This window comes from Centruroides vittatus, unplaced genomic scaffold, assembly GCF_030686945.1.
Source record: "Centruroides vittatus isolate TY-2023 unplaced genomic scaffold, ASM3068694v2 scaffold_861, whole genome shotgun sequence".
NCBI classification, from domain to species: domain Eukaryota; kingdom Metazoa; phylum Arthropoda; class Arachnida; order Scorpiones; family Buthidae; genus Centruroides; species Centruroides vittatus.
This window is the reverse complement of record NW_027122718.1, coordinates 6319414-6337423: the sequence shown is the minus strand read 5'-3', so window position 1 is coordinate 6337423 and position 18010 is coordinate 6319414. Positions and strand designations below refer to the sequence as shown.

General features: G+C 30.5%; 1 protein-coding gene across 1 annotated transcript in view; it reads right to left on the bottom strand.

Moving 5' to 3' along the window:
* l(3)80Fg (dnaJ homolog subfamily C member 16 l(3)80Fg) overlaps nucleotides 1-18010 on the bottom strand; it is a 42413-nt gene that overhangs the window by 6454 nt on the left and 17949 nt on the right. Inside the window, exons 4-8 of the mRNA XM_067288466.1 lie at nucleotides 10936-11069; nucleotides 10148-10832; nucleotides 6784-6952; nucleotides 6458-6717; nucleotides 2996-3073 (exon numbers count right to left, since the gene is read on the bottom strand). Coding sequence (XP_067144567.1) covers nucleotides 2996-3073; nucleotides 6458-6717; nucleotides 6784-6952; nucleotides 10148-10832; nucleotides 10936-11069 — 1326 coding nt within the window. The remainder of the gene's footprint in view (nucleotides 1-2995; nucleotides 3074-6457; nucleotides 6718-6783; nucleotides 6953-10147; nucleotides 10833-10935; nucleotides 11070-18010) is intronic.

The window sequence follows — 18010 nt, the reverse complement described above, 5'->3', positions numbered from 1 at the left end:
GGTACAGAGAGACAATCCAATCACAAAGCAATCAATGGTAATTGTTTTGTTCATTTTTAGTGCCTATTTTCCTTTAGGCACATGCAATACTGTTTTAATTTTTGACCCCTAGGCCTAAATTCCATTAGGTGTGCTTGTCACATGGACATTGTCACTGTAATACCTTTGTATAATGAAAATGAAGTCATGATAAAAATGTTCTATGAATGTAAAATAAACAACAATGATGTTACTGCCATAAACAATATATGTGAAGTTTATTTGTGATGATCTACATATTTGGAATTGTTAATGATAGTCAAAAAAAAATTAAAACCAGAAATTTTCAATTTGATGAGAAATTGCCTTCTGGATGACCTTTAGCACTAGAAAATACTGATATTTATTCTGCAGTAGTGAAAGCTGCTTCAAAAATTACCACTCAAGAAATTGCAGAGAAAGTTTGAGTCTCACAATCAACTGCAGTAAAGAGATTATACAAACCAAGAACAGTAAACAAGAATGATGTACACATGCTGCACCAACTTACTGAGCAACATCTTTTGGATAGAATATATATATATATATATTCCTTCTCAATTGGCATTGGCAAACACCATTTCTAGATAGACTCATTAGCGAGCTTGAGGCCGAAGTTTTAGTTTTAAATGCGAAAACGTGTATGTTGGACGTTGGACATTCAGCGCCACTTTCCTGTAAGCCTACAAGTTTGACAATGGCGTTTAGAATGTCGAGCACGATTCCACTGACTTTCCAAACATCATTGTCAAACTTCTAGGCTTACAGGAAAGCAGCGCTGAACGTCCAACGTACATGTTTTCGCATTTAAAACTTCGGCCTCAACCTCGCTATTATTGGAAATGAGAAGCAGAGTTTATACTCTAATGTCATATGTAAAAAAACTGACTGGATCCAAAGGCATAAACCAAATGCTTCTTCAACTAACGTGTAATTATTATCCAAGAAAGGTGTTGCTGTGCATATGATGGAATATAAGAGGAATAATTCATTTTGAGCTGCTTAATCCTGAATAGTGAATTTAACTTTGTACTGTTAACAGTTAGAGAGATTAAATAAAAATATCCAATAAATGTCCATATCTGGCAAACAGAAAGGGAGTAATTCTGCTCCATGATAATGCTAAACGAAAATGGCAAAGCCATCTTGAAGAGCACACATGCACAAATCTCGCACTCACGCCTGTTTGTAGAAACAGTCTCAACATTTTGTATTTTCTTTTGACCCAGTTTTCAGTCCCCTCACTACCTACAAGTCTGGTTTATTTTGTGTGTGCATGATTTGGGCACCAAATACTCTGTGCCAAATTGCAACTCCTGATATGAACTCTTTCATACCTCTAAGGTGTGCAGCTGTTGACAGAAGCACGATTTTAGAAATGAGACATAGTCTCATCAAGCACATGCTGCAATAACCACCCAGAAAAAACTCACAGTTAGGAAGTTTTACTTCATTTCCCTTAGAGCCCAAATTTATGACCTACAGATTACCATCTGATCACAGCACAAAAGTCTCAAAGGAGACAACTTTAGTTCAAGTACATTTACACATAGTCATATAACTTCATTTTTTTAGCTCAAAATCAACTAACTGACTTTTATAAAAGTGGAATTAAAAAACTGGTGAAACAGTGGAAAATTGTCAAATCAAATAAATACTATACATTAGATTAAATACATACTATTTCATACAATACAATAAAACTATTTTACAACTTACACAAAAAAATGTCATTACTTATGACTCAATGTAATATAACCAAACTTTCAAATAAAGCAAAACTATCTCCATCATTCATTATTAGTCTCCTTAAACACAGATGAGGACAAGTGGACAAAATATATTTTGTCAACTTGTTTTAAAAACAGATATCCCAAATAGGAAATGAGAATATTAGTTTATGTTCTCATTACTTTTGTATACATGCTGGATATAGGAAAGAGTGCAGAATTCCTTGATTTGCTGTGTGTGGTATCCAGGAGTGTATAAGTTTAACAGTGAATTGTTAATCATCTCTCAAAGTTTATTTCAACATCTTACAGAAGCTCAGCTATATCGGCACTAATTCAACGAGCTCATCTAATACCTCTGCAATTAATTTTACCAATTATGAAAGAGACATTGAATAGGATTGTATCTTGTTAGCTGTTGTAAAAGTGAAATTTATATTTAATAAACTTAATTTTCTAAATCAAAGAGTTCTGCACTCTATTCTATATCCAGCATCATAAAAAAACCAGTCTTAACCTACACCTACTATTACTAACGTCTATGTTCATCTAATAATTACTTTATATATAGGCACATGAGTCATCTCAAGACAGCTCAAAATTCTGGTTTTGACTTACATACAGCAAGTGGCATATATTAAAATGCTCTGCAAATGTATGGTTGGGTACAAAACAGAACAGAACTGAAATGAAAATACAGTATATGGTAGCCTACAAAGAAGAGATATAATAAGGCTAAAGTAACTTTCATCAAAACACCATCCACAATACACAGTATTAAACTGTAACAATCATAATATAATATAAATGAAATGTTAAATAAGTTTACTAAATAAAAATTTTTTGTCAAATAGTTTCTAGTGGTCTGCTGGAATTACAATAAGTGTTACACAGTAATCATAAGAAGTGTCATTCCATTTGTTTACCTATCTGTGATAAAAGTTAGTTAAGCAAAAAGTTTTTTTAACCGTAATTTTATTTTCATTCACATTTTAATCTAACTTATAACAAACTTTAATGTTTATATTTTGTTACTACAAACAATGATAATTTGCATAACAATGTTTTTAACATTATTTTGAGCAAACAATAAATAAGTTTGTAAAATGGAATAATTTAATTGATTAACTCTAGACATATTGAATCTTGTTCTTACAAGTTCTTAAATGCATTTTATGGATTAAGTCTTGAAACATAACTTCCATATCTTATATTGAATCAATTAAAAGATTTAAATTTATACATACTTTGGTTTATTAGGCACTCCAGGTGGTACTTTACCTTCTTGCCTATATTTTTCTTGAATATTTTTTTCTTCCAAATGACTGAAAATTAAACCCAAAGATATATAAAATTATCTTATGATTTAATTCTTACAAGTTTGAAATTTTATAATTTATGAAATTATAGATATTTCTGAATCTTAGAAGCTTATTAGGAGATAAATATTAATAATTATCAAGGAAGCATTTATTTAACAACATGAAAGAAACAATGTTTTATTAATAATTACCGTATATCTCGGCAGATAAGACGATAGTTGAATCATAAAAAATGGCCCCCAAAATCTGGGGTCGTCTTATAACAACAGATACAAAAAAATTAGATTGAAATTTATATAAATTAAAACCATTATAAAAAGACAGACAAACCGTAATTATTTACTAGAAGAGAGTAGGGTATGTGCACAATAGAATAGCCCATAGAATGTTTTTGTGAATAGTCAGTCATTACCCGAATGCCCGAATCAGTGCGAATGTTTGCAACAATCGCAAGGCAGTGCTGCCAGATGCAAAAAAATAAAATTTGTTTATTCGAAAAATTACAAATAGGACATAATTCCGTATACACTATACAGTATTATTATCCAGATGATGATCGCTGATCTAAACTAAATTCATAGGCCGTTGATAAGTCAGGGGTCGTCTTATAGGACATATATATGCTAAAACCATAAAACTTTCACGAAAATTTATACCTCGTCTTATGTGAAGGTCGTCTTATCCGCCGAGATATACGGTATATAATTATATACTTTAAAAATTTTTTAATAGAAATGTACCACTCACTCAAAATTATGCAGTTTTTAACATCTATTATTACAACAATTAAAAATATACTAAATGTGTCATAATTGCTAAGCAGCTTAAAAATATAATTATAATATTATGACAAAGTTAAATCATAATTTGAGATTCAAAATAAATTTATAAATATAAATAATTTAAAATTATATTTTGTGATATTATATTCATCAATGAAAAGAAATACTTACAATGTTATTGATTCTCCATTTCTAGCTAATTACATTTTAAGTAAAATTTCAAATGTAACTAAAATTACAATGTTTGATTTTAAATCATAAACCAGATCTATTTTAATAGTTAATACATAAACCACCATTAAATTCCAGCAAAGTTAAATTCAACAGGTAACATTTTTAACTATACTTTAATGGTCATTATCTGGTACCTGTTTAGAATAAATATAAATAGATCATAATTCAAAGAATAAATAAATATAACATATTTTTTCAATTATGCTGTTCTATTTATTTATTCTACACAAGGACTTGATGATTGCTGTGAGATTCTGAAGGTTTTGAGATAAAATATTCTAGAAACTAATAGAAAATCTTTTAAAATTAAATGTAATAATTCAAAATTTTTATCAAAGCTACAAATCAAAGAGAACAAGGAACAAATGTTACCTGTGTTGACAGTCAGTTCCTGAGAGAGATCTTTATCTCTCCCATGACTAAAGGACTGACTAAACCAAAAAGACTCATCATGACACCCAGTCAAATGATCTTAATTCTTAATCTCTATTGGAGGAGAAAAATAGTATAAATAGAGGATACGCACCAAACTCCGTGAACAGCACGGCACATCATTGTATCCTCCATAATGTAAACCTAGTGCCATACTTCTTCATATTGAACTTCCACCCAAAGAAATTGATTCACATAAGTCAATTATTACGGAGGTAATATAATATCATTTGTAAACACTCTCTCTTATCTCCCATATTAGGGATTATTATATTGTTAATGCTCTCTAAGTTAGGTGGAATATTTAGTTTATTTGTAATTTCTTTTACTTTTTGTTATTAAGATTTTGTTGTTTACTTGTTCAGTTGGTTGTCGTCAACTTAGTGCATCACGAACTCCTATCTCTTACTCACGTGATTCCCCACTCGCTTAAAACTCTAGCCCTCCTTTTTAATAATAATATACACGTGTTTGTCCATGATAGATTGACTAACTAGTGTCAGTCCTGACTTGATCGGGATTTCACAATCTTGATCATCCATTACTGCTCACAGAAAGGCTATCCTTCGACGCAGTGAGCAGATCTGACGATTCAATGGGGGGAATGCATTACAAGGTCCCAGTAACAACCCTTGTATTCTCACAATTGCCATTAAAATACAGTTGAAAATATTAGTTCTATTAAATTGAACTTTGCTGGAATTTAATGGTAGTATGTTTATCAATTTTGTTTCCAATTGTTAATTTGCTTTATCTTTAATTGCCAAACAATCTTATAGATGTATTGCCAAATGAAGATTATTTGGCCATACAAATATATTAGGTAGTTGTTTATTACATATATTATTTTTAATAATTATCTATTTAATTACAGAATAAAAATTTATCCAATAATGCATTTAAAATCCCAAAAATTTTGTAAAATATTGATTGGTGTGAATTTTTATCCTGTAATTTTTTATTTTCCTCATTAACAAATAATAAATAACTTTATTTTCATTAATAAAAATCTTAATCTTATTAAAAGGTTAGTAAAAAAGTAGTATAAAACATTTAATTGGAATTTTGAGTTAAGAGTATTATTTTCTGACAATTTTAGTGTGTTTTTATAATGTGAAAATAATACCCTTCTTTATGTTCCAAATTACAGCTATCCCTTGATTAACATGGTTAATAATCCCTTGATGCTATTTGCCTATAGCAAAATTGCATTAATCAAATACAGTATCTGTGTTAAGTAAAGACAGCTGGTAAAGTTGCATTAATTAAAACTTCTGCCGCATGAAGGGATTGCCACAATTAATTTTGTGCATTAATCAAATCCTGCATTAAGCAAGGGATACCTGTATAATTCAGTATGTCTTTATATTCTATTTTTTTGAATTATAAAACACCTTTAAATTCTTTAATTAGATTAAAAATACAAAATTTTTAAAATTTGTACTTTAACTCCAATTACCATTTTTGAATATTGATCATTTTTAAAAACTTAAAACACACATTACTATAGTAACATAACAAGAATTGCTGTCTAAACAAAAATATTTTAAATGCACAACATAATTTTTTTTAAATTTGTATTAATTTCATATTTTCAAGGAAATAAATTTTGTTAACATGTTTATATAGTAATAATGTTTTATTTTATTATCTTTTATCAGAACTTTTAAATTACATTTTATTTACTCAAAATTATTCTCCCACTCTCTCTCTAATCTTACAGAATTTAAAAATTCTCAAATTTTTCTTTTGTATTCAATAGTTTGTAAAATTGAGTGAAGTTGACCTTATATACACTTTACTTTCGAAGAAAATTGTGTAATGTTAAAAAGCTTAATTCATATTACTTAAAATACATTGTAGTTCATCATACAAAAGTTTAAAACAAATAAATGCTAGCAAATAAGCATAAGAATTTTAATGAAAGCTTGATACTCACACTAAATAAGACATTATATATCCAACCAAAACAATAAATCCAACTGATAGTACAACAGATACAGCAGGCAAAATCTGTTGACGAGAAATATTTTCTTGAAGAACATCACCCATCAACACTAAACGATTTACAATTCTTGTAAAAAGTCCTTTTGCATGTTCATCCATTAATAATGCAACTTTTACATTGTAAGGAAGTGCGTCAGTGGTTTGAAGTAATTTAGTTAAAACGTTTTCCAGTTCTTGTTTTGAAGAGTTAATCTATTTTAAGAAAACTTATATCATTAAAATATACAAAAATTATTTATAGAAGAAGAAAACTACTACCTTCTTTTCTTCCACTTCCCAAGCTGTATTAAGCCACTGATAATATACACGATCTTGTTCTCGTCTCCAAAGAAATACAACATGTAGCAGTGGATCAGAAGGTGCACCGTCTCCACTCGATAATGCTTTTACAAATTCAGATTGCTTTTCTTCATATAAAAACATAAATCTATACAAAATATGTATTTTCTTCAAATTCAACTGGTTACATAATTGTTCATTAATGAAATTTCATCAACTGGTTACAATTTTAAAATATTCACATAGCAGCAACATTACTTTAAAATACAGACAATCATTTAATTTTTGAATGTTTTCAACATCCATCAGGTTTCAAGGTCTTTTTGATTGAATTCTGCAATATTCAAACATCAACTGACTAGATGATGTTTGAATGTCCATCTTTAAAATTTATAATTCTACACCAAATTCTTGCAAAAGTTCAAACATTACTGTGTTAAAACAAATGATTACATTTCTTCCCCAAGTGGGTGCTACTGCCCAAATGGTGACCATAGGCAATGGCTGGGATCATTGACAACCTTTCTCTTTCCTGTTAAAACAGGTAAAAAGAAACATTACATTTAATGGTTTCCAGATATTGAGAACAATGTATGGTAAGGACACGAAGCGTGAGGTTCATAGAAAAGTTTTTCTAACAATATTTCCAAGCTTTTCTTACAAAGGGAAAATGGGTTAGGGGACATTGGGTATAACTTTATGGAACTAAGGGGTGGTGGCTTGGAAAAGCTTGGGAATCAATGGTCTATATAATGCTTCCTACTTATTATGGCATTTCATAGTTCAATTTTCGTGTGTTGGAAAGATCCTCCACATCTCTGCAGTTGATGCATTCCTTTTTGGGTAATTTATAGATTTCAATTTCTTCTAACATACATAAGTTAATTTCCTGTAAATTTTATAATTTTTGCTTCCTGGCTGTACACAGCTACTTCTGGTTCACTTTCAAATGCAAAGTAGACAAGCCTTTTCTCATTGAATACACATGTTCCTTCATTCATTCTTTTAACATTTCTGATGTCGTTCCAAAGTACAGTAGAGCGTCGTTAATTGGAACGTCGGTAATTGAAATGGCCGGAAATTGGAACAATTTTCAGTCGGACTGTGTCATGCTGAATCGAACGTTTTTGATACTAGATTTACTTCTAAAGTATAATTTTCATGTTTTTATATTCTTCGATATATTTATTTTGTTTGTACAAAATGCAGAAATAATTTTTAACGATACGATAGCCTCGATTATTATTATAAAAATTTTCGTTAGGCTTAAAATCGACGAAAATTCAACGCGAAGCGACGCAACGGAGAAAAATTCAACAGGAAGCGATACACAACGAAGAAAAATTCAACAGGAAGCGATACGCAACGGAGAAAAATTTGAACATCAGACAGGTTAATATATTTTTTCGTACAAAGTCGGAAATTGGAACAAATGACTAATTGGAACAACCCCAGTCCCCAATTGATGCCAATTTTCGACGCTCTACTGTATGTTTCTTCCTTCCCTACTCTCCTTTCTTACATACATGCAGAATAAATGCCTAGACCATTCATGGGGTTCATATTATCCTTATTACCTAGAAAATTGTTGGGGTCCTTTTACAGTGTATTTTATCTCTCAATATCAGTTCTATCTCCATGTATTTTTCTCAGTCTTTGGTTGTACCTGGCCATTCTTCTCAGAATTTTTATGCTTTGTTTTCTGGTTTTGAGAAACATGTCTGCTTGACATGATCAATTAAACCTTTCTGATAACATGATGATAAGCTATATCTTTAATATAATTAAGCACTGTCAATATCAAGATGATTTGAACAGTGCATTTAGGCTCATCCTAAGAATGCATTAAACACTGAAAATTTATATCAGAAAGGGTCAGCAGAATATAAGAAGGCTGGTACTCTAACTTTCTGTATATTCCTGTCTTAACATCTCTGTCCTTGAAGGTGATACATAAGTCCAAAAAATTTACAGAATATCCAGTTTTCTTGTTCTAAATGGAGAAATAGGCTGAAGAGATTGTCATTGATCTTATTCAAGAATAAATTCAAATCAGGTTTTCTTCTTCCACAATATAAAAAAAATCATCAACTTATCTACCATATATAATACAATAATATAATGATTAAATTCTTTTTTGAAGTTCTGTCGGATGTTAAATTTTTAGTTTAAAAAATTAAGACACAGTCGTTCCAGAAAAATCGTCGCCAGAGGGAGACTAAGTTAACAAATTTACATTTTCCAGCACCTTTTTTTTGAGTGGATAAAGACCCGAACTCCCGAACGGATATGGATGTAAAAGAAGACGTCGTAAGATCCCATTTTCCAATTTTTATAATTTTAATTGGACTAACTCTGTTTTTTAAAGAACGTTTTAATATTAGATGGCTAAGTAGCCTATAAAGGAAGGTCTGGTCATCTAAGGAAAAAAATTGTTCTAGAACAAAAGAAAAAATGGAGCTCGTCTAGGAAAGAAATTTTTCCGGAACGACTGGGTCTTAATTTTTTAGATTAAATTCTTCTAAAGAAGAAATGTTAACTTTCAAATTTTTTGCATTCTAAAGAGTCTATATCATAATTTATGCTTCCTACTTACTATGCTACTTCATAGTATGATTTCCATTATGATAAGCTCTATCTTATAACTTGGTGTATTACTCTTCCTTTTTTTTTTGTACACAAGGGATACCTTTATACAGAGGTGGGAAGCCCCATAGGAAGTCCTTTGTTTGGTATATTATGTGAATTAGTGTTAAGAAGTTCTTGACACTTCTTAACATTAATTCTGATAGTATATATTATACACACTGTCAGAAGGTTGAACTTCTTAACACTAAATCACATAATATACCAAACAAAGGACTTCCTATCGGGCTTCCCACCTCTGTATAAATGTTTCACCCTCGTGTACAAAAAAAGGAAGAGTAACACACCAAGATATAAGATAGACTTCATAATGGAAATCATACTATGAAGTAGCATAGTAAGTAAGCATAAATTATGATAGACTCTTCAGAATGCAAAAAATTTGAAAGTTTAAATTCTTCTAAAGAAGAAATGTAATCATTTGTTCTACACAGTAATGTTTGAACTTTTGTAAAAATCTGATGTAGAATTGTAAATTTCAAAGATTGGAACATCTAGTCAGTTTCTGTTTGAATATCACAGAATTTAATCAAAAAGACCTGAAGATGGATGTTGAAAATATTCAAAAATGTTTGTCTGTATTTTAATAGTAAAGTTGCTGGTATTTAAGATATGTATTTAAACATAAATTTTAAAATGATAAATAAAAATTGAATTTCATAATGTCAACAAAAATCAAGTGAAATTTGATACTCACCTTATCCTGTCATTGGGAAAATCTTCACTCACAATAAAATCACGCATAACAGAACGATGGAGATCATGATTCTGTGTATTATGTGTTATCAAAATAACACACAAATGTTTACGAGTACGAGTACCATCAGGAGGACACAACTGATCAAACAGTTCTTGTGAAGACAGTCGAGGTAATATCAAATATTTATTTGCTTCAATTACATCTCTCATAGTTTGAGGTGCTAGTTCTGTCATACTAAGAGTAGCTATAGGAGATGCAGAATTTTCATTAAATATCAGTAATGTTTCCATTTGAGGACTAACACCAAATCTCTGCAGTAAAGTATTCATATTAGGATTTTCTACATTAACATATGCAAAAGCTGCTCTGAACTGAAATTTGTATGCAACCAGTAGATATCTTAGACGAACTGTTTCAGTTTTAGTGAATAGAAGAACACGAACTCTATTATCTGACCATCCACCCAAAAAGTTATCAACAGATGTTTTATCAACAGGGATAACCAATTTTGAGGAAAATAATTTACGACTAAATTCAATAATTCTTAATAAACTTAGCTGTTCTTGTTTATAATGAAAGGTTCTACCATCCACTACACCAACTATATACGGCACAGAACTCACTCCAATACGTCGTGCAAGATCAGCTTCATGTTGTACATGAATAGCAGCAAAACCCATCCCTGCAAAAATTTCATTAAAAAGTAATTAAACTAGTACAAAGTTTAAATTAATAATGGTAAAAAAATTCATAAAACAAAATTCAAAACTTTTTCTTATATTTACCTATTGGTTCTAATTCCAGTATAATTTTTTGCCAAATGGGTTCAGCACTGATGCATGGAAAACACATATCACCATAAAACATTACAAGATATGGTTGTGTACTACTTCCTGGAATAATAGTGTTTTCATAGGCTCTGAAATAAAGTGTTCAATAATTAGGTTATAATCCATAAATTTTACATTAAGCTTTGGTAAATCTAGTTAAATCAAGCTTAAAATTAAAAAAAAAAAAGTCACACTGGAATGTGAAAAGTAACATTGATATTATTATTAAAATAATATTATGAATAATTTAACAAGTTTTATTTAAAAATATAAACTCTAAAAATAAAATATTTCCAGAATATTAAAGAGTAATATATTCTTTATATCCAAATTCAGGTGATCTATCAAGGCAAACAAACCAAACAACAAATACAAAACCTTTATTTTAGCTTTTTTTTTTTAAATTCCATTTTTAACAAATCCAATTTGTATATATATATACATATAGATATAATATATCAAATACACATGTTTGCAGTATTGCAAATATATATCAATGTTGAACAAATTAGACATTATTATAAGATGTCAATATTTTATAATTATTAAATAACAAAATCAACTATGTTGGTATCAACTGATTCACCCCCTTGTAACAGGTATACCCTATTACAATAAACTTTACTTATTACTACTACTACTACTACATATATATACATATATAATAAAGGTTTAGTATTTGTTATATATATATAACAATTTTTTATATTCATTCATAATTTTACAGATGTCTATATTAAATCCAATCCAGATGTCAATCTCTCTCTCTCTCATTATGGCTATCACTTCATTCAATTCTTGTAATGAAATTACTTGATCCAAAAAGTCATTATTTAAAATCTAAAAACATCTAGAAATATAGTATCTATGGTCACAAATCTATTATAAAACAGACATCATGCATTAAAATCAACCAGTTTATCATTTTTTATAAATAGACTTTTTATGAATATGTTAATTATATTCTAAAACGATGCCACGGATTTATGTTAATTAAATTTAAATATCATATCATCACATTTTGATATCATTTCTCTATTTCAGTTTTAAATAAAATGAGTTCTTTTATTTTTGCTAAAATCATTTAAAGTTTTATAAGAAGAATTATTCCTAAACACTAATAAAGTTTCATTTCCTTTTTCCTTAATTTCAAACATATCAAATCAAACCAAGACTTATTATTATGAACTCCTGTATCTACAGATAGCCCCTGTAAAACATGGTAATTAGGTTCCGAAAAAGTGCTGTGTTACATATATTCATGATATATGAAACAGAGGACTAGCACATTACACAGAGTTAGGTTCCAGAAGTTAGCAAAAGTATACTACTGTTTTTCATAATTAAGAGAAATATATGTATTAAAGCAATCAATAATCAACTAACGATCACAATCAAAAGTATTGCATGTTAATATTAATGTTTTATTCACTGTTAAAAACCGTTACACAAGGACATTCTCGTTTTGGCAAAATATTGTCATCTTCTAAGCTTTCCTGTTGACCTTAATCTGAAGTATCAGCAATGTCTTGATTTTTCTCTATTTTTTCCCATAAAATCTTAAAAAGATTAAATTTTTAAACATCTCTTATGTAGTAACTTTTAATCTAATGTTTTTATACATTAGATTAAAAGTTACTAAACAAAACACAGTGACAGTCTTATGGGTTTATTTAGAGCACTAAAACCAACAACAGTGACACCTGGTTTATGGGAAAGCTAGAATAGAAAGCTACAACAAAGAAGAAGGAAAATTGTACAATCAGTTCTCATTACAGAAAATTGTACAAAACAACATTGAAAATTTCAATATTCTAAACTCCATGGGAAATATTTGAAACATCCGTGCTTACTTAAATAAACAAATATTGAATGACTGCATTTGCACTTAAAAATTGTGACATTTTGTATGGGGATGTCTTCAATTCTCGAAGAGTAAAATGGTGTTGTAAGAACATCATGTTTTAGGAGGAATATCCCCAATTCTCAAATCATGTTAGAGCAAAACTGCATTGTAGAAATGCCATGTTGTATAAGAGATACCTGTATTACACTTTGCAACTTGGAAATTATATATACTTTCATTTGTTTTATTAAATAATCATAAATTTCAACTACATTAGATGTTATTAAAGCTACAGATAAACTGAATTTTTCTGAATTTTAGTATTTTACTCTACTAAACTTATATTTAGTAAAAAAAAATAATTATCCAGTGATTGATTAAAATTTAAATGTGTGGAAACAAAAATTGGCAAAAGTTGGAATTATCAATTAAATAAAGATCTAGAATTTTTGATTCTATACACAAATCAATTTAAAGTCCTGCACAAATTGTAAAATCAATTAGTGATCTTTCATTACCAACAGGCCCGCCTGTAAGTGGGCGTGCAAGGCATGCACCATATGCGGGCGGCACGTCCAGGGGGTGGCAAATTGGTACTGCTGGCAAGCTCAGTGTAGGTAGTCGTTGTTAAACAGGGGTGGCATAATCGGTATTGCACACGGGCACTCAAACAGCTAGTGGCGCTGCTGATTACCAATCATACATGAAAGTTGAGCAGCAATGTCAGGATTTATTTGAATATTTAAAATAAATAACTAAGTCTAAAGTTAATTTTAAAAGTTCTTTGCCTTATCTCTTTTGTATATTATATCTTGAAATAGAACAATTATGAAACAAAGTGTTATGTGAGATAAGCAGAGGGTCAGGGGTTAATCCTCACTGACCACTTACACTGCACGGGTTGGCAAAACCTGATCTCTTTATCATTGGATGGCTAGGAGGGCAAAAAGTGAGTGGGAAGTGCGTCGGTAAGTCGACAAGCAGGTTGGATTGACAGGAGACAGGTTAACAAATAAAACATTTATTGAATAACTAGATTAACTACAAAATTGGTTACAAATCTATCCTACTATATACTAGATTAAATGTGGTTAACATATGCCTAAATACACGGCTTGACAAGTTCTACACAGGTGGCTATGAGCTAAACCTAATGCCGTTGCTAGGGAGAGAGAGTTCACAGAATTCTAACAAAATACCTCTATGTGAGACTGGACGGTATGGCTGAAGTGCGGCAGTCGTATGTCTTCTCCTCAGGATGTTAGTCCGACTCATGGAGATCGACGACACAAGTATAGGAATAACTTCCAGGTGCGATGCGCGCTAAGTTTCTGGTGGTGTGAGCTTTTATAGTGTTAGTGTGGGAAGCGGTCAGTTGTTGACAATGACTTGCGAATTCTTGACAGCTAAGTGTCAACTTTCCCACCTAACTGCTGATAGTTACTGTGGAGACCTTCGCTCCATTTCTCCGCAAGGAGTTTTTTCTATTGGTGATTGTTTACAAAATTCTTGAACAAAAAAATGAAAGTTTTCTTTCATTTACAAAAATTTTCCTGCTAAAATCCGCAGTCTCACACCTATATTCATAATACCATCCATCTTCAGCACAATTCTTGAATTAAAATCCCATATTGTAATTTTGTCTGATGATAGATAATTCCATATTTACAATATAATGTTGCAACAAATAGTATATTCGGCCAGGAGCGTGGCCGAATAGCCGAATATTTGGCCAAACTATTCGGCTTGATTAATGCACGTACAAAAATTGGCACACAAATTGCATTATGGCAAGGATCCTGCTCTCTATCAGCCCGCTGTCACTATGCTTCGCCAATCACATTAATTCTTGACAGTTGTAGCGGACAGACAGAGCTTCATGGCAGTATGTGATAAGTGATGATATCAAATGTGGATAACAATGAAATGACCTACATGCATAAATAACGGAAAAAGAACAGAGAGAGACCGCAGAGTGAAAATGTGAAAATAAATATGAAATTGAGTTAATAACATATCGAACAAGTCGAGGCAGCTTATTGGCGCAAAATTCTCGGCCATCAGTGCCAAATAATTGTTCTCATAGACTTCAGAAAGCTAAATGCTTGTAATGAAAGTCACTTAGCGTGCACAGATGAAAGCTTGGGGCCGTTCAGACTCCAAGCTGTCTCAAATCTGTGAAATCATAACTGTGACTTATACCAACGTCCTATCTGTCTCTTTTCTCCCTTATCACCGGGCTATGAGTCACGTAATTGTAAAATGGAAAATCTATGACAGAAAAGTGACGAATCAAAAGTATTGTGCGTGCACATTATGATGTATGCATAGGCATACGTGGACTAGAGCAATAGAGAAAAGAGAAAGGGAAGAGCAAAGACAAGCACTTAAAAAGAAGGATAGGCAGGGTCAGACTCTCAGATGTGCGACAATTCTTGAATGAATAGGTGTGTACATGTGCTGATCTTTGTAATTATAAATTGGGAACACATGTGACTAATATTATTTTGTTTTTTATTTTGTGCAGGTTATAAGTTATAAATAAATATAAACAACATTAACCCGATAACATTAAATCTAAATACCAAAATGATTAATTTACTGTGTTTTTGTTATTTCTTACTCCTGTTTTTAGGTATTTGATATTCGGCTGAATAGTGAAAAATAGGCCGAACAGGCCAAATACAGAATAGTAACCAAATATTCGTTGCATAACTATTACAATATTCTCAAAAAATTCTGACACAGTAATACCTCGGTTTTCATTGACTTTGGTAATTGTTGGTTTTGTTTTTGTCAATTGCCTCAGATTTCGTCAGCATGCCCAAGTGACCTCGCTACTAATTTTGCAAAAACAAAGGGCAACCCAGGTATTTTCTGGCTCAGTGTGGCGTTATTTCTTGTTGTGTGAGCATTACCTTGTAACAGCCCACCACTGGCCAACGGTTCAGTTCCTTGAACACTGGGAGTTCGGTCGTGGGTTTGCGCTTTGCCGGAAAATCTTCCGGGTTTTCTCCATGTCTGTAATGCCTGAATAGGGGCCATATTCACCCTTAAATGGTTAAATGGACCTCCCGGAAGGCATTATTCCCTGCAATACGACCATCATAAACACATACAACTACCATTACCTGACAATTATGTCACACTTTACCATGGGGCGATATAGGCTAGAAGCTCATATCCAACTAGCTCCTACAAGACATTACCCCATGCATCTAACCAAACAATTCCATTTCTTTCCTTTAGATTAATCTTTTATATTAATTTCTTATTGCTTTTAGTATTTAACACTATATTAATTCTCTATAAAATGTGTTTTTGGTATGTATTTATGTATTTTGGAGTGTCTGGAATGAATTAATTAGATTTACATTGATTAATATGGAAATAATTGCCTCAGTTTTCATTGGTTTCAGATTTCGCCGATTGTTTTCGAACGGATTATTGACAAAAACCGAGGTATCACTGTAATAGCTGTTTATTGTTCTCCCAAATCCCTAGTTTATAACTAGAGATTCAGGAGAACAATAAACAGCTATCACCACTATTGTTTCATCTTTTGCTCTACTAAAATTAGAATGTTTAATTAATATCAACATCAGTATGATAATTTGATTATTTTATTTATATAATGTGTCCCAGTTCTTATTATAACATAACAGACAGACAACAGAAGGAATGTACAGATATCCCTCATATAACACTGTAGTGCCAGGTTATGTAAATCCATGCTATACAAAACATAGGGTTAGGTTCCAAAAGTTAACAAAAGTATACTGTTATTCTTCGTTACTAACAAAAATATGTTTATTAAAGCAATTAATAATTTATTTCCAACCAATAATTAACTAACAATCACAATTAAAAGTACTGTATTACATGTTAATATTAATTTTAGTTAAACAAGTGAGTTTTCTTTTTACAATGTATCATTGTCATCTCAGTTTTTTTGTTGATTATGGTCAGAAATATCAGCAATGTCTTCATTTTTTATTTTTACCATAAACATTTTTTATGTATGACAAAATAAAAATATGTTATTAATCGAAAATTTGTTCTATTGGGTCACGTTTTGTTCAATCAAAGACCAAGCAATTTTTTTCCAGAATTTATATTCAAATACTGAATTGTTCAAGTTGGGAATAGTTCAAGTACCAAGGTACTGTTGTACTTCATTCATCATTTTTACAAATGGTTACCTATGGTTAAAGAAAAGTTCATAACATTTGACTAAAAATGTTTAAATAAACTTGACTAAATACAGAGATTAATCTATAAAAACAAAACACAGAGACAGTCTTAAAGGCTAAAATCTGAAAGCAATGACAACAATACTTGGTTGATAGGAAATCTAGGACAAGGAAGAAAAAAAATTGCATCAGTTTTCATTATACCTGATGAAAGGCAAAAAACAAATTGAAAATTTCAATATTCTAAAATCCAGAGGCAAATTTAAGATAACATGCATGCTTACTTGAATTTAAAAAATATCAAGGAATTTGCACTTAAAAGTTGTGAAATTTTGTACAGAGAATTTCCCAAATTCTCGAACCATGTTGTATGGGGTATTCCCCCCAATTTTTGAACCATGTTAGAGTGAAACTTTGTTGTAGAAGTGCTGTGTTGTATGAGGGATACCTGTATAGATCTGTATTTTGAAAACTGTAGGTTAAAAGAAAGAAAAAAAAAAAAAAGCTTAAAATCCAAATAAAATCAGGGATTTTATGTAAAAATCTGAGTTTTATAAATTCACATCTCTCAAAACTGTGATGTACAAATTTCTATCCTTACTATTCTTAATATTCACAATAGTAATAAAACTATTGCCTTTTTCTAACATTCTAAATATTTCATTTATTTAGTACTTTTCAGAAGATAAAATCATTATCAAAATATGCTAAAAAAGTTGATAAACATCAAAACAAACAGTAAAAGAAGAAACAAAGAAAACAGCTTAAGATTTATAAAAACAACAATGATAACAATGTTAAACTTAGAAAATGTACACTGAATTTACAGCATATCATTAAATATTTGAACTTCCAACCTGTTTGGTGAATCTAATTTAAATTTCATGCTAATTTAAAAAATATCCCCTAACAGTGTTTTTATGATGTTTTGTCTAAATTTAATCATAATTATTTTAAAAAATAAGGCCTTAGCTTTTTATTGTAATGTAAC